General features: G+C 41.6%; 1 protein-coding gene across 5 annotated transcripts in view; it reads right to left on the reverse strand.

Annotated features, from left to right (window-relative positions):
- Positions 1–27,532, reverse strand: part of SNAP91 (synaptosome associated protein 91) — a gene marked incomplete at both ends in the record, with an annotated part of 106,271 nt that overhangs the window by 669 nt on the left and 78,070 nt on the right. The window contains 12 exons of one of the 5 annotated variants that reach the window (XM_080934251.1): positions 3,914–4,018; positions 4,606–4,689; positions 6,102–6,201; positions 7,347–7,377; positions 11,024–11,158; positions 12,772–12,906; positions 19,550–19,633; positions 20,919–21,002; positions 21,387–21,458; positions 21,623–21,700; positions 21,924–22,190; positions 22,800–22,907. In XM_080934251.1, the coding sequence (XP_080790377.1) occupies positions 3,914–4,018; positions 4,606–4,689; positions 6,102–6,201; positions 7,347–7,377; positions 11,024–11,158; positions 12,772–12,906; positions 19,550–19,633; positions 20,919–21,002; positions 21,387–21,458; positions 21,623–21,700; positions 21,924–22,190; positions 22,800–22,907 (1,283 nt within the window). Of the gene's footprint in view, positions 1–3,913; positions 4,019–4,605; positions 4,690–6,101; positions 6,202–7,346; positions 7,378–11,023; positions 11,174–12,771; positions 12,907–19,549; positions 19,634–20,918; positions 21,003–21,386; positions 21,459–21,622; positions 21,701–21,923; positions 22,191–22,799; positions 22,908–27,532 lie in introns of all 5 variants that reach the window. The other 4 variants (XM_080934250.1, XM_080934253.1, XM_080934252.1 and 1 more) reach the window with 4 other exon arrangements.

Raw genomic sequence — 27,532 nt, forward strand, 5'->3', positions numbered from 1 at the left:
CCTGCCTCATACCCTGCCCATCAGTGCTTGCAACAAGGGCTCACAGATCTTATCCAACACTGTAATTATCAACTGCATAAGAAACTTCTGGGGCTCTACTTTTTAGGACTGGCAGGGGAAAACCTTTAAAAGGCTTCAGGCAGCATGTCTGGAGGAATGGTTGACATCTCAAGATGACAGCAGTTTCTGAAATCTGAAATGGTGGTGTGAGGTGTCTGTGTGTGTGTGGGTTGGGAAGGAGAGCTCCCAAAGCCAGGATCCTGAACCTGTTCCTATGCCCAACCTCTCTACTGACTGCGGTATCCACCCAACTCACATCTGTCAAACTGAGGTAGAGCTTCTTAGAAAGGAAAAAAAAAAATAGTGCTAAAGCTTGAAAGTGCTCAGCAGAAACAAAGGCTTCTGTAGATTGTCCCGAAGCTGTTTGTATTTTAATGTTAATTCCCAGTCACTACTCAAGAGGTGACTTCTTCTGGACCTTCCCATTTTAATTAGTAAAATAAAGGACTGGGTGGGGCGAGGGAGGTGAAGAGAGGAGAGGTCTGAGAGGTTAGAGAATGAAGAGAGGTCGTGGCAAGATGGAGGTTCCCAAGGACCAGCTAGACCCAGGTGATATTGATTGGTATTAAATAGCTAAGAACATTAAAGATTTTAAAGGTCTACTATCTCATATAGAAGGGCAGTTTATATCTTGGTCTATTTGATGTAATCGTGTTGTGTAGAGGGTTTGTGGATTAAGAGTTGACTGTATAAACCTGAATGAAAAACTACCGGCTGCAGAGTTGTATTTGTGTGGGATTTTGGGGTAGAGAAACACCCCAGGACAGAGGCAGAGAACAGGCAGCAGAAAACTGCCAGGGAAGGGAGTTAAACAGACAAGTTGGGCCATGGTGGCGGCTCAGACTGGGCGCCAGAGGTGCGCAAGGCTCCGTATAAGGGTTGGGCCTGAGGAGTGAGACCTCAGGGCTGATAGAGAGGTAAACCAATTTTATTATTTTTTTAATATTTACTGCAACAGGCTTCATCTACCCACAAGATGACAATATTATGACAATGACCTAAAATTGCAATGAGATAGTCCAGGCATTAGTAATGAAAGACAGCTTTCCATGAGAAGGTTTTTTGTACAGGTTTGCCTATTCCACTGGTTCTTTATGTTTTCTCTTTGATAGAGAAAATATTATGCAGGCACAGTGGGCACACCTTTAATCCCAGCCTTAGGGAGGCAAAAGCAGATGGCTCTGTGTAGGTCAACCTGATCTATACAGTGAAGTTCCTGGCCAGCCAGGGCCACAGAGTGAGAAACTAAGAAAAATAATCGTAAATAAAGAAATATCTCGGATCCTGCATACTATCCCAGGATTTATGATAACATCAATTATCGATGAAAACAATATAAATACCCACTCAGTACATTTAAAATGCCACAAGAGGAAAGCCATTTATTGACATCATTAAATCCAACTGTGTTTGGCTTAGTTTAGTTGGCTCAGCAAGTTGCTACTCAAGTTATAATTTTGGGTTCCCACTCTGACCAGGCCAGTTGCTCAGGGAGAAAAAGTGTACTGGTTCTACAGATGCTTCTTTATTTTACCAGACAACTTAAAAGGAGCATCAAGGGTGGGGTGGGGACTTCCTGCATGGCCAACATTAGCAGCAAACCCTTAAAAGGCATTATACTTTTTGCATTTCCATAGAGTAGGGAATCTGCTCTCCCTAAAAAACAGGTTTTCCCTTCATTCTGGCTCCTGCTAAGATAAACTCTAAACCCCACTAATGTTCCAAATACATGAACAGTAATTTGCTATTCATGGTTGCTTCAGAAGCACATATATAGTTTAGTCCTCCCACCCCACCCCAACTTGGTACAAGTCGGAGTTGCCTGGGAAGAGGGAACCTCAACTGAGAAAGAGCTTCTATCAGATTGATGGACATGATTGTAGGGCATTTTCTTGATTAATTATTGATGTGGGAGGGCTTAGGCCATTGTGTGTGGTACCCTCTTGAGACAGGTAGCCTTGGATTGTATAAGGATGAAGACTGGACAAGCCATGGAACAAGCAGAATCCTACCATGGTCTTTATCCTGTCTCCAGGCTCCTGCCTTGAGCTGACCTAACCCTTTATGGCAGACTATAAACTGTAAGCTGAAACAAACCCTTTCCCCCAAGCTGCCTTTAGCTGTGGTGTTCCTCATAGCAATAGAAAGCAAACTGGGACAACCCCAGTAGCTTATACTAACAAGGTGAGTCACAGGGGCCCTTCCATGATGTATGGTGAAACTGACTCAGAGCAGAGGGAGGGCTGGCCATACCAGAAAGCCTAATCCGTTATTATGTTGCTGAGTCTTTAGGCCACATAATAGCAAGCATGGCCTCCAGGGTGGGGAGGGACTGGAGACTGAGTCCAGCTCATAGGTAGTAATCCAATCAATTATCACTGTGCAATAAGGGCTCACTGACGCCATACTGAGACCTGAGTGATCTTCTGCAGATGACAACACTGTCTCCCAGGATGCTAGGAGCAGTTTCATGCTTGGGCCTCTCCCAGATGTCCTATCATCCCTCCTCCTCTAGCTGGGTGTAACTTGTATCTTTTCATGTCAGTAAAACTTTAATCATAAACTTTGTATATCCCTGAGTTCTGTGAGCCACCATGAAGAAATCTAAGCAGAAGGGGATCACAGAGAACCCCAGTTTTGTACGCAGCTTGTCCGAACTGAGGACTCCCAAATTTGTGGCTGGTACTGGAAGAGGTTTTTATGGTGACTGTGGAGTTTAGAAACTTAGTGTCGCTGTTTGTTAGAAGTGCTGGGTAGACCCTGCAGCCTGGGGAACTGTGACTCTTTACTTGGCTGAGCGTGGTGTTGAACACCTGTAATTCCAGCAATCTGGAAGTGGTTGCAGGCAGAAGGTAAGGATTGTCTTCGCTACATAGTGATCAGCCTGGGCTGCACAGAACCATCTTTAAAAAAATAACAACTCAATCCCTAAACCTAAATTTCTATCACTGGGACACATGTATCTGGTACCCCAAATGAACCATTATGAATTAAGTAGGAGGGAAAAGAGGAAGGCCCACAGGCTCATTAGTTCTCTGTCACTGTCCCCACACCATATACTACTTCCACGTCCCTTTGCTCCTGAAGCAAAAGCTGTGAAAGTGTCACTGGGCAAGAACACCTTCTAAAACAGCCACACTGAGGCAGGGTAGAGAGGCAGGAAAAATTACAGGACCAAGAGGCAGGAAAGGAAACCTTCACCCTGGAGTCTGACTGAAGCAAGAATTCCAGCCCAACAAACATTTGCTGTGAAGGCTAACACAGAAGTAATATTCCTTTCATATATAGACATTTTATGTTAAGTAACAATGAACCATGCTTATGGCCTAAACACTGGATAGGGTTTTCCAGGACGAATCCTGGGTAGTCTCAAACAAAACTGCTATCATGTGTACAGTACAGATACCCTACTTCCTTGTATCCACGTGATCTAGACTCTAATCTTATCAACTGCAAACCTGTCAGATGCTGCCAGAACCACCCAGGGATCCCTTTTAATGCCTCCAGAATTCCTCCTAGATAGTGGCTACAAACCCACCCAAACTATACACTGACAAGGAAATGTGACATTCTCTTAGAGAAGGCTACACCTATCTGGGTGGTGTCTTTCTTTCTGAGCAGTTTTCTTTTAACCTTCCTGTTAAATCTGCTTTATACTGGCTAGTCCAGAAATATAATTTTTCAAGTCATAAAACCCAGTCTGGCCTGAAATCCTGAAAGACTAGGAGAACTCCTCAGGCTGCTGAGGGTGGAAGCGTGGGGCTGTGCTGCCTCTGCACCACGCAGTACTAACAGCATGACAGTCTTATGTTTAGGCATAAATGTGTGGTGCTGGGAACTCTAGACGACTGACCTGTGTGCCGGGCACAGCTGCAGCTCCGAAGGGTGGCCTCATCATGGGCTGCGCAAACATGACTGGCTGCTGAGGCATCATGGTCATGCCTGTCCCTGCAGGAGGCTGCAAAGGAAGGAAGCCTTAGAGCAGGTCTGGGACGCACAAAGTGCAAACCCCAACATGTACACCTTTTACATGCTTTGGACAATTTCTGAGGAAACCACACAGGTAGAAACTGTAATTTATTATGTTGAATTTGAACTCTGGTTGTTGAGACTGTCAGATGGGGGGAAATGTCCCTGAGCTGTGGACAAGCCTGGCTGGCCATGGGACATTCTTATTCCAATCAGGAGCTGTGTTCCAGTTATCGCAATTCTTCAGGGGACAAGGGCCCTAAAACACGCTAAGATAGAAGACTGGAGTGAAAGGCTAGAATAGAGAGGGTTGATCTGGATAACTAAGCTAAAATACACTGCAAATATCAGTCCCCAAACAATATGACACTGTACTGTAATTTGATGACAATATATTTTTATACATTGTAACTGTTTATATACATTGTAACTGTTTCCACACTTCCTGTCTAGCCTGGCTGAGGCCCAAAGCAGATGACTTAAGCTGAGGTTTCCTTTTCTTTATGTAACCTAGGAATGCCCACTCATTTGAGAATGTGTAAAGATGTCAGGAATGTAAACTATGCCATCACTCACCATTCCAAATCCTGCTCCAGGCTGCCCAACAGACGGGGCCCCGGCACCTGGAGGAACTGAGCTGGTCGGAGGAACAGTGCCTTGCTGTGCACACACGCCCACAGGACCACACAGAACAAATTCAAAAAGAGACAACATAACATGGCTTTACAAAATAGGCTGTAATTAAAAAATGTGTGCATCTCAAGTTTGTGTATGTGGATTTACGAAGCATTCTCAAACTGCACTTGAAAGTTTTAAAGGGAGACAAGCACCATAGCACTGATTTGAAGTTCATTTTGGGATGCTCTTCAGACTCATGAGCTTGCAGCTTCTCAACCTTCATCAGCCCAAACCACTTTCACTATGAAAGAACTGGAGGAAAACTCCAAGTGGCTTGGGAAAAGTGGCTTACCTAAGTTTTGTTTAAAAAAAAAAAAAAAAAAAAAGGATGACATGGGAATTTAAAATATAGAAGTAAATATACTTTAAAACATGGAAAAGACGATGGTCTAGTGTCATGATTAAAATTGTTGGGCTGAAAAAAAATACTGTCTTGGGCTGGACAGATGACTCAGTGGTTAAGAGCACTGACTCCTCTTCCAGAGGTCCTGAGTTCAAGTCCTAGTGACCACATGGTGGCTCACAACTATCTGTGATGGGATCTGATGCACTTCTGGTGTGTCTGAAGACAGCAACAATGTACTTATATATAATGAATAAATATTAAAAAAAATATGGTCTTAAAACTTCATAAGACAGAAAGGACCTGTCTTAGATAAGGTTACTATTGCTGTGGTAAACACCATGACAAAAAGCAAACTGGGAGGGAAACTTGCAGTTCATAGTCCATCTTGAGGTGAAGTCAGGGAAGGAACTCAAGTCAGAACCCAGAGGCAGTAACTGATGAGGAGGGAACCAAGGAGCACTGCTTACTGACTTGTTCCTCATGGCTTGCTCAGCCTGCTTTTTCATACCATTCAGGACCACTAATTCAAAACAGACAGTGTCCACAGTAAGCTAGACCTTCCCATAGAAATTAGCAATCAGGAAAATGCACCACATTCTGGTCTGCTGGGGTAATTTTGTCAATTGAAATTCTCTTAAAAAAAAAAAAAGACCACAGTTTATGTGGAAGTTGACATAAAACTATTCAGCACATTACCCATCCTTTCTGATAAGGAAGAAAAATAATAGTTTTCATTACTTATTTAGACCATCAGAGGATTTGGGCAAGAAATATGATAAAATGATATTACAACCCATGATGGGGGACCTACTGAAAAACCATTCCTGTAATTTTACAAATAAATCAGAAACATAAATGCAACCACAAGGTATTTAAACATAGGTTGTAATCATTCTTCCATGACAATTTAGTGGATTCCATTGAATTTCATTGAATTTTGTATCTTGCTCATGTCTCTTTAATGTGAACAGAGGTATACAACGTTAATAGTTAAGTTAAGCAGAATGACCCGCTCTGTGTACTTGAAACTTGGTTCACTGTTACATACCGGTGGGACACCTGCTGACCATGTGGCCGGAGTGACTTTCGGTTGCCAGTTGGCTCCACCCGTCAGCTTTTTCTCCCCAGCATTCCACTGCAGGTCCCCCCTAAAGGGCAAGTATGAAAAAGAAGCAAAGCACAAAATTCAGAAAAAAAAAAAAAGCCATGTAGCTTTCTGGATGCTTTACTTGGGTTTAAATTTGTCTGTTCAAACCTATGGAGAGTAGAGATTAGAACTTACAAAGGAGCCGTACCATACAGTATCTAAGACATCACAAAAGCATTTGGAAGAAAACAAATGAGACCTTTGAATTCAGTGACAATAGGAATTTCACGTTACTTATAATAGAGAAATATGGCAGAACAGTCAATTAAATTCTTTATTAATAAAAAAACTCCCCAAATGATATAACAATCTGGACACACATCTTGTTGAATTATTTTTTGTCATTTTAATTATGTGCATGTGTATATTTCTATATATGGGAATGTACACATGAATGCAGGTGTCCAGGTGGCCAGAGGTGTTGGATTCTCAGGAGCTAGAGCTACAGGAAATTGTGAGCTACTTGGCATGTGTGCTGAGATCAGAATTCAGGTCCTCTCGTAGCGCAATCTGTGCTCTTAACTGCAGAGCCATCTCTCCAACACTGCTTCATTTTTTAATTTAAAATGTACTGACGATGGCTTGTTGTTTTTCTTGTTCTTGTTCTTAAAGGGCTCAAGAGAGGGTTTCAATGTATCCTACCTACAATATGATTTATAGTCATCATATGGCTGTAACATTCACCCGAGTTTCAATAATAAAAACGTACATCTGATAAAGGATATACTGTTTATCAATCTTATGACCCAGGAAAGACATTTTAAAATCAACTTTAGCCAGAAACACTGTGCTGAATCTCAAACTTAAAGCTATTAAAACACTTAAAACTATACAGAACAGAGGAACCAACTAACCCATCAACCAACCAAACACTCAAAACTCCATCCTAAAATATTTCCAGCAACCCTAGCCTGAAATACAACCATTCTTTCTCAAAGCAGAGCATTAACTTGAAGATTTCAATAGACTAACAACAAAAATATCAACTTAAACAAACAAACAAACAAAAAAAAAGAACCTTAAAATGTCTAGCTTAAGAACGGGAAATAACATTTCCAGAGAGTGAAATGTTTGATTTGATAGTCTTGACTAAACACACATGAACACATGGTTAAAAGAAAATCAGATTAATTGAAAAACACTTACTTTTTTGATGTGGTACCAGAAATCCCAAGATCTACAAATGGATAAAAGAAGAAGAATTTAAATCTCTATATTCAGCTTATATATTACAGTACTCATAAAATCCAGGAGGCTGAGAAGAGTCTAGATTGTTGCCTAGCAATGACTGTATCCAGTTAGATTAAAAAAAAACTGTATTAGGAAACAAAGCTAGAATTTTTAATTTTCTTTTAACTTCACCTCAGACTTAAAGATCATATTTAGTGTGGACTGGCTCAGAAGGTTTAAGATTGCTATCTGAACAAGCCCTGGAAACAGTTATTTCCAAACTGTCTCTAATGACAGCTAATAATGACCAAATGACTAACTGGCTCTCTGTACCTAGAGTGTTTGCAAGAGCACTGCTGCTTATGCTAAACACCTGCCTTATGCAAGCCTGAAACTTGGTGAGGTGCCAGGCAGTGTGTGCCCATACGATCAGTTGTTAATGGGATCCCTGGGTGCTGACACCCGGAGGGGCTTCCTTGGGCTGAAACAGCTCAGGCAGCTGCAAACTCTTCCCTTGCTGCTGTGATGGTGCTCAGATGTGTGCTGTGAATAGGAGTGATCCTGGGAATACCTGGCTTCATCATCTACCCTCACCGCACCTCGTTTATCAGTTTGGCAAAGATGTGTTGAGTCTTAGCTGAATCAGGCATCATCCTAGGCACTTGGGATACATCAGTAAAGAGAACCATCAAAGACCCCGATCCGAAGGAACCTGTACTCTACTGGTGTAACACAGACGAGAAGGGATGATGTAAGAAAAGTAATGGCTGCTAGAAGTGGGTGAGGAGGCACAAGGTGGAAGACCTCCTGAAGAACACAAGGCTTTCCCAAAGCTGTGCTCTCTAGGCTGAGGGAGCAGCCAGCAGAAAGTCCCTACAAAGTGTGTAGCTGGTTTGTTACTATATATTGTAACTAAACTAAATCAAGAAATCATTACACATAATTTTGACCATTTCTTAAAGACCGTATTCTGTTGTGTTGTTCAGGTTAGTCTCTTACGTTGCAGGTTCAAGAAATCCTCTTACTTCAGCCTTGTAAGTTGCTGAGCCCATAGATAGGTATGGGCTATCACTCCTGGCCAGTCATGTTTGTTTTTAGAAGACGAAGTCTTACTTCTAAAATTTTTATTTTCAATTAAATTACACAATTTAATCTCGACAGTAAACAACTCCAAGGGCAACAAAATATTTATGTTGATCATGCGAAGAGGCAAAATTGGGCAGTTAATCCATACATACACATGTATGAATCCCTTTGGGGCAGATGGGAATAAGATGTGAAGATGTGGGTCTGGTTGCAATTTATACACCACTGTTCACTAAGGAGCCGTATGATTGTTTCCAACATCAGGTTTTGATAACTGACAGTTTTAAGAACATTTGTGCATGCTTCTGTGAGTACACACATTCTCACTTACTTCTTGTTCCTGGTAGTAGGGCTGCTGAGAGGTATAGTTCACTATGTTACTATGCCAAGGTAACAGTGTTACAAGCCCGTCAGTAGTGTCCGAAGGTTTCAATATCCCACACTGAAACCAATCTGATTTCTTCATAGCCATCCTTTGGGGTGTGAATTGTCCAGTTGCTGTGGCTCTAATTTGCACAACCTTGACATCTGATGATGTTCAAGATCTTTCCATGTATTTAAAAGCTATCCTGGGATATAGCTTTGCCCTGTGAAATCTCCATTTAAGTTCTTTGCTAGTTTCTATGCTGCATTCTTCTTACATGTATTTTTGATTTGAGGAAGTTCTTTGCACATTCTGGATAGAAGTCCTTGGCAAGATTTGTGATTAGAAATTCACACTAGAAAGTTGCCTTTTTACTTGTTTAGACCTTTAAATTTCATGTGTATTAGTGTTCTGCTTACAAGTTTGTATGTGCACCACACCTGTGCCTGTACTTGCAGTGGTCCTAAAGGAAACCAGAGCCTCTGGAACTGGAGCTGTGGATGGTTGTGAGTTGCTATATACATGCTGGGAACTCAACTCTGTTCCACCGAAAGAGCAACAAGGGCTCTAAACCATTAGCCATCTGTCCCTCCAGGGCCCTCTGTCGCTTGTGTTTTAGGAATTGTAAGTAAAAAACATTGCCCAGTCCAAGCTCACCAAGATTCACTGTGAAGTTATTTTCCCAGAGTTGGATAGTTTTATATAATAGTTACTTATTTTGAAGGTATTTTTGATCCTATAAAGAAGTCCAACTTTATTCCTTTTTCTGAGTCTCTTACATTATTCTAGAACAAGGTTTTGAAGGTGTTAGAGTCCCTGGAGCTGGAGTTACAGTGGTTGCGAGGCACTTGATGTAGGACCGGGAAGCACCCTTAACCACAGAACCAGCTCTCCAGATCCAGAACACACCTTTGAAGGCTTTTCTTTAATTGGATGCTCTTGCCCCATTGTCAACACTGACTTGACAGTAGATATGAAGGCTCGTTTCCAGACTCTCACTCCTATTCTGTGGCCTACAGTATAGTGCATGGCCACGTCGATATCATTTAGCTCAGTCTCTGTAGGTTTAGAGAACTTTTGAAGTTGGAAAACCAATTAGTCCTTCAGATTCGGATATGCTTTTCAAGATTCATCAGTTATTTCTCCAGTGGGTGAGTTTTTCTAAGGGAACAGGATGGTTACAAATGGTTGACAAAAAGAAGGCTTTGTGTTGGAGGGACCCTCAGGACACAGGATATGGGGACAGTACACATCCACCAAAAGCCATCTCTTAGTGAGATAGTTTCGTGAGGAGGAGGAGATAATTAACAGTCTCCAGGGTGTCACAAAGGCATTTTCTAATGGATGCTCAGATCACAGTGAATGTAAAAGAAAATATGTGGGATGATGCATAAAGAAGAATGCACAAGCGACCTGCTAAGCTTTTGATATTGCCTAATACTGCAAGACATCCACAAAGGTAAACTGCCTTGGTAGAAAATAAAATTCAGAGTTAAATCAAGGTCCATGTCCATAATACCTCTCCATCTCCTCAGCTCCACTTGAATCTCTGTGTGTCCTTTGGACTTGTTAGGTGAACTCTACACTAGTCTGTACTGAAGTGTACTCAGCCTACGAACATTCTTCCGACAGCTATGGAGCCCACTCCTTACTCCCACTTAACACTCATGATGTAACATAAACAGAATTTATTCATGTTAAGCTTTTCACTGTTCTGTCTATGACCTTTGTGAGGGCCATAACAACAGAAATTTTATATATTTTGTCCACCGAATCGTCTCCAGTGCTTGGAAGAATACCTCCTGATCAATAAATACTTGTTTAAAAAATAATATTCAGACACTATAAATATGTTACACTTAGTATAATTCTACTTTCGGATGATTGCAGACTTATATGAAATGCCTTTGTATATTACCTGTGCATGCCAGTGTGTGTGTGCTCCTCCTTGGTTTTTTTTTTTTTTTTTTTTTTTTTTGGTAATTTATATTAAAAGAGACATGGGTATTTTTGCAAGACCATGGAATGGAAAGTGATTACTTTCCAAAGAAAGGCACTGGGTGAAAAGCTAACTATGTAGAGCCACTCTTCAATACACTTACCCGTAAGCAAAACTAAAACCAGAGAGACAAATATGAAAAGGTACAAAGAAAAAATAATCCAGTTCATATATGTGTCTAGAAAATAAAACCAGACTACTCACTGCCTACTAAGCTGGCCAGAGACGAGTCAAGGTCACTTCCAAGGCCTTTGCTGGCTGCCATTGCAGGACTGGGTGGGGCCATTGAAACAGGGGCAGGCTGCCCAGATGGTGCCATGGTTGGCATCAGAAGATCGCCTAAACCATCAAACACTGAAAATCAAACAGACCAGGTTCAGAAAATTTGAAGCAAAAAGAGACAGAGAGAGACATTATGCAAAGGACAATCTTTCATGAAACCATGGAAACACATGAAAGTACATTCTTGTAAAAGAAACAACATAATTCCTGTAAGTGGTGACTGTGAGCACCAGAAAGAAAGTCTACTTATGTCTACTCAAAATACATGGGAACGTTAATGAGCATGGAGAAAGATGGGCAGGAAGGCTGTACAGCATAATGTACTAGACAGAGCACCGAGCCGGACTGTAACTCAGCCTGTGCATCGGGAATCTGACATTTCCATTTTCTCATATGTAAACAGGGACAGTACCAACAGTATGTGCCTTTATTGAGAGGACCAAACGAAGGGATATTTTCCATATCTATTACGATGCTTCCTCTGTACTGGCACTAAATAAGTGGTAGCCACTGTGAGTCTAGTTAAAAACAACCACTGAGCACTTTTTATTCTAAATGCTGGTGATGTGTACTAAACTGTACACGGTTTACCCAAGGAAATCTAAGATGCTCATTCTCAAAGCAATTTGTAATTGAGAAAAGATGTAACTTCCGAGTGTCCAATGATGTTAGCATAAAAATAGTGATCTGTCAGCATCTAGGAATATATATCTAAAAGACAGCTGGCTGTATTTTAGAGGTAGTTAATTTGACTTTCCCCTTCTTTTTGTGGCAATATTTGGGTCATACTTTATGGACATGCTTAAATAGGATTTTAAGGATAGGACTCAAGAGCTACCACTGGTGTGTCCCTCATCCCCAGATGACAAGTACTACTTCTTCAGTTCCTAGAATACAGAAAGACTATTCAAAATACAGGCTTAGGATTTCCATAAGACATTGCTAAGATCTTATCGACATAAAAACTGTGGGCTTGTTACATCTTTGTAAGAGACTGCGTTATCTACCATAACCACCAACCACTACACAGTCATTCTAAGGTGGGGGAGACAGCATTCAGGTCAGCACTGGCAACAGAAGCAACCAGATTGTCAGGCAGGGGCTATATTTAGGGTGTCTCTGAAACACATTTAATTGCTGAAACAACTCACCAATTGAAAATTTGTAGCAAGGAGCCAGCATGAGAGGAGGAGAATGGAAGAGAAGAGAAACAGAATGACAGCCGTGATGAGAGGTTAGAAGCAGAGGTAGTATTTGTGTCTCAACTTCATAAAACGGAGGGTCATGCAAGCTTCGGAGGGTGTAAGCAACAGCAGGAGCGGGGTGTGTCGGGGTGTCCACACACTCAGAGACTGCTCAAAGGTTCACTACAAAATATTTGTCCTCCCTTTACATGGCTAAATCATGTGCATGTGAGCTTGTGCAAAAATAGTGGGTGGGTGTGGTGAGCTTTCTGCTAAAATTCAAAAACAGAAAGAGAAAGAAAGGACAGGCGGTTATTCTTAGAGCTACCAAACTTGTCCTGGAAAAATTTATCTTGAGCTATAGAATGAGAACCACCGACCAGGTTTAACAATGTCTGCCTGAGAGTTTCCTGAGGTCACGTTGACCTTGGGAGGTAGATACCATTTTCAGGAAGAGGAAGAGTGTTTGAACAGCCAATGCCTCACCTGATGGGTCAAAGGAGCTGCTGCTTGAAGTTGAAGGCGTTGTTCCAAAAGCTGCCTCAAAATTGGGTTGCAGCAGGTTATTCTGAGCTGGAGTCACCGGCGTTGTAGAGGGGGCCATGAACGAACCCCCAAACCCTGATTTTAAAAAAGGTCCCAGAAAAAAAGAAATATCAGTTGAAGGTGGAGGCAAGGGTCTAAAAACAGTCAGAAAAAGCTACAGGAACTGAAGAGGAGACTGCACAATGAACAGTTAGTGAAACCAGGCAGCTAGTTTTGTCAACCGCTTTTCAAGTATGTTGATCCATCATGAATGAATGAATGACAGATCAAACTTAACCAGAATCAAGGCAGCACAGAAGCATCTAAGTATGATGCACACACATTAGTGAACCTTATTAGAACCTGTGGTATCAGAATCTGGAATGAGGAAAACACAGAGAACAAAGGAGGGTTAGAATTCAGTTTCATTACATTGGCGCTTTACAATGACAGTAATAGGTGACTACATGCTTAGTTGCACACAGTGGCTCAGTAATGCAAAGGGCCACCAAATCTTTAGTTTTTCACATGTTGTAGCCCTATGGCACCACAAAGGGTCAGTAGGCTCTCGTCTCTGATTCCAGGTAACAGGCACCAAGGGGATGTTGAGTCTGTAGAGGGCATCCCTTCCAGCCTTCGCTTTGCAGTACAGACAGGGTGGCCAACCTGAGTAGACAGTGACGGACACTAGTCTTTGAAAGCGCTCACTGATCTCCACCACCTTTAGATTCCTTTGTAGAGCAGCCAATGCTGTCTGGCTCCGACCTGGGTGCTCCTCATCCCTGCAGGACTGTAGCCAAACTGACAGCTCTTAATATCACGGGCCTTTGGAAGGAATTCCATGACGTGCTGCTACCCAGTGCTGCTGGCTACGCTCCATCCTCCATTTCCTCAGCATGTGGAGCATGGCTGTGATCCCCACCACGCCTTCATCCCTATGCTCCCGTACCCTAGCTCCACAGATGGTTTGCTAGGTTCAGCAGGGGTGTGGCTTTTCCTGTCCTTTCTACGGATACTTTAACACAGTGCCTGAAACAGCAAGCTAATGTTTACTGAGTGACGATTACTGAACATTAATCAGATGTCAAATTAAATATTTAGTGTTTGGATGCTGGAGGCAGATCATGTCTCTCAAGGAATAGAAACAGAAGACTATGTGTATAAAAATATATAATCTGCAAGGTGATTGGAGATTGGTAATTTTCTATTATAAAAGGCTTTTTTTAAACCAGATGTTTGTCTTCTCTCTCTGTCTCTGTCTCTGTCTCTGTTTCTGTCTCTCTCTCTCTCTCTCTCTCTCTGTCTCTACCTCTCTCAGTCTGTGTGTGTGTGTGTCTCTGTCTCTGTCTCCCCCCCCCTTTCTTTCTTTGAGACAGAATCTCATTATATAACCCTGGATAAGCCGGGAACTCACTATGTAGACAGACGGGATTGACCAACTCGCAGAGATTTGCTTGCCTCTGTTTCTTGAGTACTGAAATTAAAGGCATGCCCCACTATGCCTAGAAGTCTTTCTTACAACAAATTTGTCGAATATGTTTTTTTTTCAAATTTAGCCCCATCATTTCACAAAGAGCTTATAAAAACAACAGACACATATTAACACTGTAATTTATAAAATCAATTTATCTTTTGTAAAGAAATTTTCATCAAACTTTGGCCATCTTTTCAGCAGTAAGCAATAATGTTGCTCCTATAAATCAAAAGTGACATAAATTTAAGACTCCATGGGTGTAGACTTTCCTTGAATACATATACAGAAATGCTGTATTTTTGGAAAAATGTCAGTTACTCAAAGATATTACTGAAAGTCAGATGGGTCATGCTGGGTGATTTTAATATTTAAACAACACTGAATTAACTTCAAAAATTACTTGCCACAGAAAGCATAATTCTCCACATCGGTGACAACTAATCACATTCTGAAGCAAATATGAGCTGAAATTATTATGTTTGTGATACAATGGTTTTGGCTTTAGAGATTTTAGTGGCTGAGTTAATGCTGAGTTTGGAAACATTACGCCTCAGGATGGAGTTTAGCTCTAGTTATAGGTGAGACTGGAGGTAATGGCCTTGATGTCGCTTCTTCAACCGTCACCCAGGATGTGACAGTACACTCTAGAATAACAACAGTGGTTTGAAAGTCCCAGGGTCTGCCTACGTCACCTCTGTCAATCCATGGTCCCAAGTGACTGCGAAGTGTAAAACTGTCTGGTAGATTCCACAGAAAGGGGAAATGTGCTTGTGCTTACGGGCTGAGCACCAATGAACGCCCCTGCAAGCTAAGAACACATTCATAGGTGGGTAAAGTGCTCCTGTTCATTAATTAGTGTTTGTACTACAAAAGTGAGCGGTGGCAACCCCGCTGGGATGGGATACCTGAGTGTGAGGCACTGTTCTAACACTGATCCTGTAAAACCAGCATTATCTACCGCAGGCTTAACCAACCTCTTCCACCGTAGAGTGATGGCACCTACAACGTTTACTTGGGGATGGTACAACTGAGTTAACTCCCCACTAGAAATGGGGGAAATCCCTCGCGATTGAAAAGTATTTTTAAGATTTTGGGTTTCGTTGTACTCACAGCAGTCTTCAGTCATATGTGGTCCAGGGCCATGCTTGATAGATACCACATAAAATTCATTGAATTTTGAAGTCATTTTATCCTCAGAACAGCCCAATGAGGTTCAACAAATGAGAAGTCTTGAGGTCAACCTCCACACTCTTCTTTAGTTTCACTATATGAGATGCACCGAGGAATTAAGATTTCAACCTTGGGTTGGACCCTTTGGCAAACCTCTATCTCCACAAATATTTACATTGTGATAACAGTAGCAAAATTATAATAATGAAGTAGCAGTGAAAGTCATTTTATGGTTGGGCCATTGCAACAGGCTGCAGGCTAGGAGGGCCGAGAGCCACTGAAGAGGGCACAATATGAAGATTAGGGTGTGTGTCATCCACGCTGTGGTGCCGCCGTTGGTTATGATTTGACCAGTCTGGAACTGAATTTGGGTGAAGCATAACTGGCGTTTAGACAACGATTTAGAAGAAATTACCCGTTTCATTTAGTCTTTCGTTTCCTGCTTTTAGAATGCACGTGCATTTTTTTTTTCCCGTAACATTTTCTTTTTGTTTTAAAAGTTACTCTTAACAGCTGGCTTAAAATATTAAAAAATGATCTCAGCCTTTCATTTTACCACCAATTCATTGCCTTTCACTCTATGTAAACGCGCTCCCTCAGAGAGATGGTACAGTGCCTGCCTACCCACTAGCAAGAAAGAGGCTGTGGGTTTGGTCCCCAAGACGACACAAAAAGGAAGGCAAAGAAGAAATCTTAGTTGTATGAGGCAAGTTGTCTCACACCAGTGACCAAGATTTCTTCTGGGTAGTCCAATCTGATTGTAATGGTGTCTGTGTATTAATTTTTTTTATCCTTTATAAAATAGTTTTATTATAATCACAACTAGAAAATTCTTCAAAAAATGAAACTTTTTTTGTGGTTCCAACCCTAATACTAACCAGAGCACAGTTGTGGGTGTGTATCTTTTACTAGACTTATTTGCTGGAGAGATGGCTCAGTGGTTAAGAGCACTGACTGCTCTTCCAAAGGTCCTGAGTTCAGTTCCCAGCAACCACATGGTGGCTCATAACCATCTGTAATGAGATCTGATGCCCTTTTCTGGTGTGTCTGAAGACAGCTACAGTGTGCTCATATAAAATAAATAATTAAAAAAAAGATACTTCTTGACTAAGTAGCCCTAGATGCCCTCAAGGAAAATAGGCTGGCCTCAAACTATTTGTTGACCTCTGTGTTTCTTTCTGCTTCCTGAACACTGAAATTGCTGGTATGCTCCATCTGGTTTATTTATTATTTTAAAGGTTATTTATATAGGTGGTGGGCTTCGTAGCTATGTCTTTATTCAAACATATTCACAAGTCAAAATAAAGTGCTAAGCTCTGCAAATAGCCACAGTGCTATGTCTGCCATGTTCCAATATCTGTTCTGTTTTATATGCAGTAAACAAAGATAGTTGGGTAACATAAACTCAGATACCACTGTTAGTTACATTGTAGATATGACGTTGACTTGTGGTGAAGACTGGAAGCAATCTCAAGATAGAATTATGCTGACACTCCATAACGTTTTTAAAACTAGAAATGAGATCCCCAGTGCTGCCATAGGTAAGCAATCGTAAGACATGCTTGTCTGTTTAAAAATAGGGAACGGCCAGTCTCTCAAATTAAATTTTAGAATCACTTAAAATGTAATTTAAATTTTCTTATATCAGGATATCTGGCAAAAGTGTTGTCTGCGTTAAGAAAATCAGATCTCCTATGACCAAAGTAACTTACAGGAAATGTTTTTGAGGCAAAATAGATCATAATTTCCACGCAATGTTGTCTACATTGAACATGAATGTATTTAAGTAGGAGGTCAAGAGAAACACAAATGTTTACACATAATCTTCCCTACCACAGTCCCAAGAAAAGGCAGGTGAAGGAATAGATGAGTAGTCAACAACACGATTAAAAATGCAGATCTTCATTTGTCACCAATCTCTTTTCCAGCTCACTTTCGTAAGACTTTAGACTGCACAGATCAACTGAACAATGTGAGCTTTTTTTGTGGGAGACATGACCCAAAGTGAGCCTTTTGGGAACTCTGCAGTGGAGAGCCTTCACTCTCCAGGGGGAGTACAGATCCTATGGCATCAATAGGACCAAACCTCTTGGCTCTGTCACCAGCCACTGACTTGGAATGCTTTCTTTTCCCAAGATTCCCGGCTTCTGCTCCAGGTCCTAATGTTCGAGGCTCTTTTAGAAACAGTATCTTAGATTCTGGCCCTGGAAGGCTCAGCGAGGCACAGTGGACTAAGAACGCCGGAACAGACAGTGTGGCCTTGTGCCAGCCTCCTGTTTAGTGGATCTGAATAGTTCTGTGGCTCATGGGATCTATGGCAGGCCAGCAGATATCTAAGAAATATTTCTTAGAATTTTTCAGATAGCCAGTACAATTGATTTTAACCGTAACTCCAGAGCCAATGATTTTTAATCAATCATTTGATTTAAAAACCAGTGGAATCATTTTCACCAAGGAACCTGGAAACTACACCATTTCTGTGGCCTGTTAAAATCTTACTGCAGACTTTGAAATCTAAACTGAACGTATTGGTTTAATAAGGGACTAAAAGCGTCTAGCCACGTTGAAACCGCTGTGAAATGCATCCAGGCTGAGAGGAAAGCCAGGCAAGCTGGCAGGCCGTGCCTCAAGTCAGCAGGGGTGGGTTGTGTGAGGCACACACCTCATGTTAGTGACATTTTAGCTTCTAGAAGATGAAGCAATGTCAAAATGGGGTTCTGGTTTGACATAGTAGTCACTGTGACAGGAGTTGGCAAATAGGAGTACCTGACTGGGCCAGGGAGCCAGAGGGCATATAAAAGACATGAAAGAACTCCCCCTCTGGAGAAACTGAAGCTGCCAGACAGAATTACTGATAGGAAGAAGGTGGGGGTGCCTCTACTTCTTCCTGTTCCTGGAGGAAAGATGTGAGTACAAGGGAGCTTTTCTACAGCATTAGTGATGGGGTGTGGATGGGATACTTAGGCTACACCATTACCTATCACAAGTCTGAGAACGCTGGCATGTTCCTACTCCACTCGTGAAGGGATCCTGCTTTACACTGCTTTTAGGTTGTAAACTATAGCCACACTTGATTAAAACCAGTTACCCTTGCAGGACCACATGCTGTTGGGGTATTTAAACAGAGGGATTCTAGATAGGAGGCTTCCTGGTGCTCAGGAGACACACTAATTAACTCCTTGCCACCCCAAGGAACAAAATCCACCCCCTGTAGTGACTGGGGGTCCACTGTAAGCTGCACTGGATGTCAAGAGACCCCTGTTACACTATTGCTGTGTTCCCCTCAAGCAAAATCCAAGTGAGGTTAGCATGCTGTGAGTTCCTGAACTAAGCTGGGTCTGAGCCTTCTGCTGGGGTCTTCCAATTGGCCACTTTCTAAGTCTGATCCTAGGAAGACTTAGAAAGTCTTGACCCCAAGGAAGACTCGTGCTTGGTTGTAACTGTGTTTGGGTCCTCGGACTGTTTTTTTACCCAGTCCCCACTGTCTCAGAAATGAGCAGTGACCCTTGCAAACTGTGCTCATCTAGTTTCTACAAAGCTGGGATCACCCTGTGTGTTTTCAGACAGAAAAATAATCAGCTTGTCAAAAAGTCCATGATGTATGTCACAACATTTCAGTTCAACAGGAAAAATCTATAATGGTTTCTTCTATGGTGACTCACATAAAACCAACTGTCAAATATTATAGCATTTAATATTTAATAATAATATTTACTACAGATTCCTTCCAAAATACGACAGAATTGCTACATAAAACATACTACCTTTTTTGGTTCAAAATTATTTTTATACTTTAAAAGCAATTTTATTTTTTCCAAACATATTATTACCTTTTTGACAAATAAAAACAAACATGTTAAATTGAAAGTAAGATTGGGAGTATCAACAGGGGTGGCTTATATACATATGGCTTTAAGACTAATTTAAAGAAATCTAGGCAGTAATAAACCTTCTATTATTTAATGCTGTATCCTTCAATTTCATGCCTTGAAAGGAAATTTGAAAAATATTTTGCAAATTATGTAGCATCTATTACATATAAAACTATATCCAAACTTAACTTTTACAAAATGCCATTTTAATGGAATCAATTACCAGCTAGTAGATCTGCCGATGCTGATGAACTAGAAACAGCCTGTGGTGCTGGCTGGGTTTCAGAAGCACTACTTCCAAATGCATCTATCCATTATCCGTTATGCAGCAAGAAAGTAAGAGGGTCAAACAGTAAGTGACTCAGCAATCCAAGTGTGATACACGCAGAGACATGCACACATGTGACATTCTGTATGGAGAGCCTGCCTCCTGGGGATGTGAAATGACTAGGTGGACTGAATCAGGCTCAGTTTGTCTTATTTTATTATCTCAGACAGAGTCTTACAATATGGCTCCTGTTTGCACTGAGAGCTTCCCTAAGAGCAGGGATTGCAAGTGTGCTACCCAATGCTCTGCTCTAGAGTTTAGCCTTTCGGTGTTGAATAATTCGTGCCCCACCACATTTGACACAGACATTTTACACGAGTAAATATCTCAAACTAGAGCCAATCGTTTATTAAAAACAGGATCGAGATTTTTAAACGAAGGTAAAACAGAATTTCTCACTTCCCTCTCAAGCTTCTAAACATTTAATACATAGTGCACTTCCTGTCCCTACACGTCTGGGTTTAGTGTCTGAGCACCTTCAGGAGGTCTGTTGGTATCTGTGGCTTCTTTGTACCCTCATATATGCAGCATGGTATGCACCAGGATGTGTCAGTGACAGTTGATAATCCATGTGGGTAAACTATGCTTTAGACCAAAGACACTCACTTTGATGGATACTCATGATTCAGTTCAGACCCGTCTCTTTCCTGCTAACAAAGCACTTCAGCTTACAGACATGCATACAGATAACCAATCGATATAATCAGTGTACCTTTCTGTTTTCAAATACTACATAAAGGAAGAAAAAGAATACATTTAAACCAGAAAAAAAAATCTCCAGGTGCTCTGTAAAGATTTAAAAACACTAAACTCAATGTTAATAAATTCTACGGCATTATGTACGGTGACATCTAACTGGCTCGTGTGCAGTTCTGAATCACCTATTTTATGTCTACATTGCTTGGAAGGTCTTGAGACTGTTAATGCAATCGATATCGATAGGGAAGGATCTTTGAGGAAACAGTAGAGAGGGACTCTAAACAGACGACTAAAAACTAGGATGAACAAAAGGCTGAAAACAAGAAGACGTCACATGGAGAATGCTCTGGGTTTGTTAGACCATGCACTGAAAGTTGTGAGGAGCCATGGGGATGACGGTGATGGCGGCACAGACATGGGGAAGGTTGGTACAACTTAAGTTCACACGTAAGAAACGAAAGCAAAAAGTCAGAAGAAGCAAGATGAATTGGAATGAAAGAGGAGAGTTCACTCGGAACAAAGACAGACTGCAGGGACACAGTGCTGCATGAGGAGAGATACGCACCCCCAAAAAGGTCTATGACACCCGAGGACTCCGCCTTTGCAGGAGAGGCAGTGGATGCAGGAGACGGCGCTGCAAATGCGTCCACTGCAGTGAAGAACAGGGGAACATGATGGTCACCCTCAGCAAAATGAAACCCAGACCCTGACAACGGCCTCAAGATTTCAGTTACAGAAAGAGAGTGGAAAAAATCTTAACAGTTAAGGAAAGCAAATGAAAAATTTGCTTCAATAATAGAACATTTAGTGGGAAACAATTTTTTTCTTTGCTAGTCTTATATTTCAAATATCAACCTTTACCAGTTGCTGATGGGTTACAGAATGAGATTCTTCTCTTAGGTGAATTCTGAGTCTTAAAGCACATAAGGCGAACCCATGGAATATTAGAGCACCTTTCCCTACCTGAACTCCCCAGACCTGTGACCCCCCTCCGGAGACAGCTCTGAAGGCTTGACCTGGGAGAGGCACTCACCAGATAAGAGGTCAGCAGTGACAGAACTCTCAGGCACCGGAGAGGCCCCTCGCGGTGGGGAGGAGAAAGCATCTTCCAAAAGTGAAAGAAACCCAAAACCAAGCAGAAGTAAGTAGCAGAAAGCTGCAATCAGAGTCATATGTCTAACAAATGCATTAATCACAGCAACTACAAAGGGCTTTACCAAGGACATGTCTACATAAACAGAGTTGAAGAAAACTGTTGCTTTGCTTTACCTGTGCCAAACAGGTCTATGCTAGGAGCCGCGTCTGGCTTAGGTGCTGCAGCAACTTCAGGAGCAGAATCAAACAAATCTAAGACGGAGAACACACAGGCCTTTACTCAGTCTGAAAATCAAGCCTGTGACAGCATCACTTGCTGGTTTTCGGACAGCATTCACAAGAACTCTAGGTTAAGTAGCAAATGGATTCTAGAGAACCATCTAACTATAGTTTTCATGCATATGAGTCATGTATGCATTACAGGACCAGGTTCAAGCCACCAGGTAAGAAAGATTCATTAACAGTGACAAATTACCACCAAAGATATCTAGAGCAGGAGGAGCGGCGGTGGTGGCGGCAGCAGCAATGGTGGTGGCAGTGGTGGCGGCGGCGGCAGCGGTGGCGGTGGTGGCAGCAGTGGCTGCCACAGCCGTGGGAGCAGGAGAAGGAGCAGTTGCGGGAACTGGAGGGGCTGTGCTAGCTGTGGGGGTAACTACAGGAGCGCTGGTCTCAGGTGGCTTCATTGCAAAGAGGTCCAGCTCAGGTGCAGCCTCTGCGCTACCTTCAGATGGGGCAAAAGGGTCTTTTGGAAAGGAAAGTGGAGACACACCAGCATCAGTCAGGAAGGAGCAAGAGACAGAATCATAACCACAGGCAAGAAGACACGTCACACACATTTACATACTAGCTAGGCCTCAAGGTTACATGGGTTTCACTACTGTCTTATTAGCAATTGGGGTGCTTTTCTAAAGAAAAATAAAAGAAAATACAGTTGGTATTGCAAGTTCAGTCTGAAATATTCTGTAGGGTACAGTGAGATTAAACTATAGTTTTGGTCTAGAGGTCGTCATTTTTCATGCCCTTACCTAATCTAGGCAATTTGGTAGCTCTGAAAGTTCATTAAAACATGTCAATATATTTGAACTCAATATCATAAAGAATGTGTTGGGGGGGGAAACATTAAGAGCGCATACTTGCACTGAGAAAAATTGTCAATCTTGAGGAATTGCCAATTTTGATAAGTATGCCCTTCGCTGTCTTAATGTTTTAGGTGTTGGCGTTGTTTATTCAGTTATGAGGAATGAGTTTACACTAATAAGAAAACAAAATTAGAAAAATATATGGCCACATCTAACTATGCAGGGTTCACGGTAGGACAGAAAACAACAGACTGGCTCATGTGTAAACCCACCATTTCCTGAGCATGCATCAAGAGCTGCAGCCACTGGGGCTGGGGTAGCTGGTGCGATGGCCCCTTCGGATGCTGCAGGGGCCTCCCCAGGAGAAGCTGCAAAGGCATCTTGGGTGCAGTTTTAAAAATAACAGAAATGAAAGGAATAAAAAGAGAAGAAAATATAGTAAAAGAACCGAGTTACGTTGTGAAGAAAGCTCCCTTATACAACACGAATGCTTCATGCACTGTTGGTAATCACAAAATAATTATGTTTTATGCATCTCCCTGTTAGCTAACACATGAATGGTGGTATGTGGGTACCACTGAAGGCCGTCGTGATCCAACAAGATTCGCATTGTATAAGGACTCTAAAAAGCATGTTTTAGGTTTCATTAGAAATTAATGGATGCAAAAATTAAAACACAAAATAGCTTTACTATGTAATTTAAGACATTAAACTTTCATGTCCAGATAATACTTCATCGCTGCATTTTTTTCTTATACCTCTGACTGGTGGCTTCCAGAAAAATCCAATGTCTTCTCTGTATGCAAATAATATTAAATAGATAATGGCTATATAAATAAATATTTAAAATTTCAAATTAGTCTAGTGCAGACAAAAACATCATAATGTTAACATGAAAGGTTTGGTAAATATTAAGAAAAGTCTTCACTAGCCTTGGCAAGGTCATATACATTACATAGGGCATGATGCTTAATGTCTTTATTTCTACTTACATTTATTGTTTTCAAATATTATTATATTTTCTAGTGATTTGGAAAGTGACCTTTTTCCAACAGATTAAAAATATAATTTCATGTTTTAAGACTACAAGTGCATTGTTTACAGAAGAAACCCATTAACATACATTTTCTGTTTTCTTTTTCTAATGCTAGGGATGTGACCCAGAACCTTGTACTCTACCTTCTAGCCCTAAACATACATTGATGGCTGAGGGATACAAACCCTTAGCAGTGCAAGCCCACAGCAAACCACATCCATCATGGAGTTTACAAAGAGTCTTTTGTTGTAAGAACAATAAAGACAAAGCCTTTGGAGAATGGGATTAACCCACATGTTCTTGCCACTCCTCATTTCCAATGGATTTTACTGGCATGTCCTAGAGCACTAACCCTCACTCAGTAAGAGGAACTGGTTAAACATGATTGGGAAACGTCACACAGAATAGCTGCTTTCTCAGAGAGTCATTCAATACATTAAGCCTGAGGAAGTCCTATGGTCAAGGTCCTTGTTTCTCAGTTGAATGCAGCAAGTAACAAACTTGTCTAGAAGAAATTCTATCTGATCGATTCTCTCAGCTGTCCTGAAGGAATGTATGTTGTGCTGATGGGGGCTGGGGAACATGTGACTAAACTGGAGAAAGAAAACCACTCCAGGGACAGTGCAGACTCAGATGACACCAGAGGGCTGTGGGCAGCATAAGAACCCCAAGGGTGGTGTGTGTCTGTAGGCAGGGGCAGAGGGACGCTGGCAGAGGGTAGGACGACAGGAGCCCTATCAATATTCTGCCATAGTTCAGGGATTTTTATTTTCATGGCTGTATACCCAGAACTGAGGCTAATGGCTTGGGGTGGGGTGGGGGTGGGGTGAGGAGAGACAAATTTTTGAAAACTATTAACATTTTAACTTCTGTTGTTTTCTAATTATTTTAGATGGTGCCTTTTATTACCTCCATTCTGTAAGAAGAGAACCAGAGTTCAGAGATTTTCACGTGTTCAATCCACACAAAACGATGTGAATCAGCACAGAACTTCATCTAGTCATTCCATAACATGTGCACGCCTTAAAGCATCTTGTTGTACATGAGAATACAGGAAACTTACATTTTTTCAGTTTAAAAAATAACTTGAGTGATTTGATCAAGGCCACGCAGCCTGTAAATGGCTGAGTTGGGGTTCGGTCCACCAGACTGAACAGTCCCAAACTACGTCCCACTCCTCTAACCACGCCCAACTCCTCAAGCCACGCCCCACTCCTCTAACCACGCCCAACTCCTCTAGCCACGCCCCACTCCTCTAACCACGCCCAACTCCTCTAGCCACGCCCCACTCCTCTAACCACGCCCAACTCCTCTAGCCACGCCTCACTCCTCTATACTGCTCACTGCTCCTAGGATGAACATATTAGTAACAGGCCCCAGCAGATGCTTTTAGGCTAGGCTAACAGCTATACTGCAGGAGAGGTTTCCTTCTACCCTGTCAGTCACATGTCTCTTGTCAACACTGCTCTGGTTAGTTACAACTAAACATTAGGAATGTAACGATTGACTTGCATCAAAACTTTAAGAGAAGAGCCCCTGCTGCTATCCACATTATAAACTTCTCAAAGTCACCAAAACCTTCCCCAAAGACATAAATGAGGGAAAGGGACTTTTTCCCCCCAGAGTCTGTTTGTCCTCTGCTTCTTCCACATGGGTGGCAGAAATGAGACTTAGGCCATAAGGTTTGGCAGCTAGCACCTTTCCAATGAGCCATCTCACTTGCCCCTAACGAGGATATTTTAAAAGAGCAGTTATGTGTACCTTATATGGAAACTTAAAGCAGAAAATTCTTATAATTCTGTTCTGTATGACCACAGAAAGCAGGTTCTACTTCTTAAAAGTTTACCTTAAAAATAAAAGACTTAGTAAATATCTATCAGAAAAGACAATATAGCAACTTAGATGGGCTACTCACAGAGAATAAAAAAACATTTTGTAGAGATAAATCTGAATTTTTTAAAATTCTCATTTTAATATACTAAAATACATAGATTTTTAAATTCATATGTTTGTTTTAAACTGTAATATTTAAGATTTTATATTCATGAAGTTTCATAGCTATGTTTTTCTGAAATTAAAACTCACTATGCTTATTTCTAGAAAAATCTATATTGCTATAAACATTCCATAAAATATGTTTTATTTCTTTGAGATGGAGTCTTGCTATGTAGCTCAGGCTGGCCCAGAACTTACTGCACAGCTCTGGCTGGCCTCAAATTTGCTACTCTCCCCCATGAGCCTCCTGAGTGTGACCAGCATGTCTGACATAAAAATATATTTTAAAGTCATTCAAATAAATGTGGCTGGTGCATTTACTCAAGTTCAAATTCATATCCACCTTAGAGATCTAAACTATTTTAAAGTGGCCACAGAGATCTAAAATATTTAAAACAATATTTCAAAGAGGCCACAGAGATTTAAGCTTAGTATTTATTTAAGACAGTTCTCAATGATTCGTTTTAAACAAAACAAAACAAAAAGCACATGAAACAAATTAGGAGAAAATGACTGAAGACTATAAAAAGGCAGCGGGGTACAGAGACACCCCACTGTGGTGGACAGAGGTCTTCTAGAGGCCAGCAGGTTCATGGAGGTAAGCAGACAAATAAAATAGTCTGTGAGGAGACTTGCGGAGGGGCTCTGCTTCAGTGCCAAGCTGCTGCCTGAGAAACCATCAGGCTCAGTGCCAGTGGCAGGGCAGAGAGAGGTAGGTGAAGGGGCTAATTTTAAAAATTGAGCTATATCTATATATATTTTTAATTCTCGAAAGAAAGCACAGCACTGACACAACATTCTGCGTGTGAGAAGTTCCTGTGAGGGGAACCCCGGGTGTGTGTGTGTGTGTGTGTGTGTGTGTGTGTGTGTAATTCCCTCTTCTCTGTTCCCTCAAGAAACAAGTTTCTTTTTGTCGGAGTGAAGACACAGCCAGGTGACAGGAAACTGCAGCAGAAATGCTATGTCTAGCTAAGGCTACTTGTCTTGGACAACCTCAGAGCCCTGGGCACCGCGCACAGCCGAATGGTATGTAACTGTATGAGTGCTCACTGCCAGGGGAATGCGCCGATTCCACCCTTGCCTGCCAAACTTCTCCTGGCTTCGCTGCCACTTGCTTCTTTTAATTTCTTTACAATATTTTCAAAATGTCCTGGGAAATATGCTACACAGTACTGAAGAAACATGAAACTGTAATGAGTCTAACGCCCCTGGATGGAGCATGTGGTCCAAACACTTCTCAGAGTCTGCACAGTGGCACCTCCCAGATGCACACATGCAGGTGACCTGGCTTCTGATGCTCACTGTGTCCCAGTGTGCTGTGGGGCATTCTGCTGGGTCAGAAGTGGCAGCTACACCGAAAGCATATTTCTGAACAATCCTTTCCAAAACCGACCTGCACCTGTTTTTAATCAGCAAGCCAAGTGCTGCTCAGACAGCCTCTCAAAGTTCCAAAGTCAAGATGACCCGACATTTTACTAGAACATAATAATCAAAGGTAGGTGTAGCAGTCAACTCTCTGTTCAGCCATCTAAATTTTAATTCCTCTCATCTATATCTCTATATATGACTATATCTATAATATATTTACCAGTATCTCTATCTATCATCTATCTATCTGAATATACAGATATAGGTATAGAGATATTGGTCTAAGTGCTAAGAAATCATTTAAGCTAGAATTATTCTCTTATGGTCTTTAAATATTTCCTGGACTAGTTTGAGTCTAGTTCCAAAGCCACACCTAAAGGTGTCAGAAGCCTGGGATCGCTTGCAGAGGTCCTGCAGGGAGACCATGTGTGGGCCAGAGTCTGGCAGCAACTTAGATCCTGATGTAAAATCCATTGGGCTCAACGGACCACAGCGTCTGCTCTAGTGGTGCCAGAACAACAGGGAGAGCAGCTCATGAGTTTAGCATTGTAAAGCATATAGGAACCAACACTGGAAAAGTACTTATACTCTGATGTGTTGTTAACA

The sequence above is a fragment of the Micromys minutus genome, assembly GCF_963924665.1.
Source record: "Micromys minutus genome assembly, chromosome: 21".
NCBI classification, from domain to species: domain Eukaryota; kingdom Metazoa; phylum Chordata; class Mammalia; order Rodentia; family Muridae; genus Micromys; species Micromys minutus.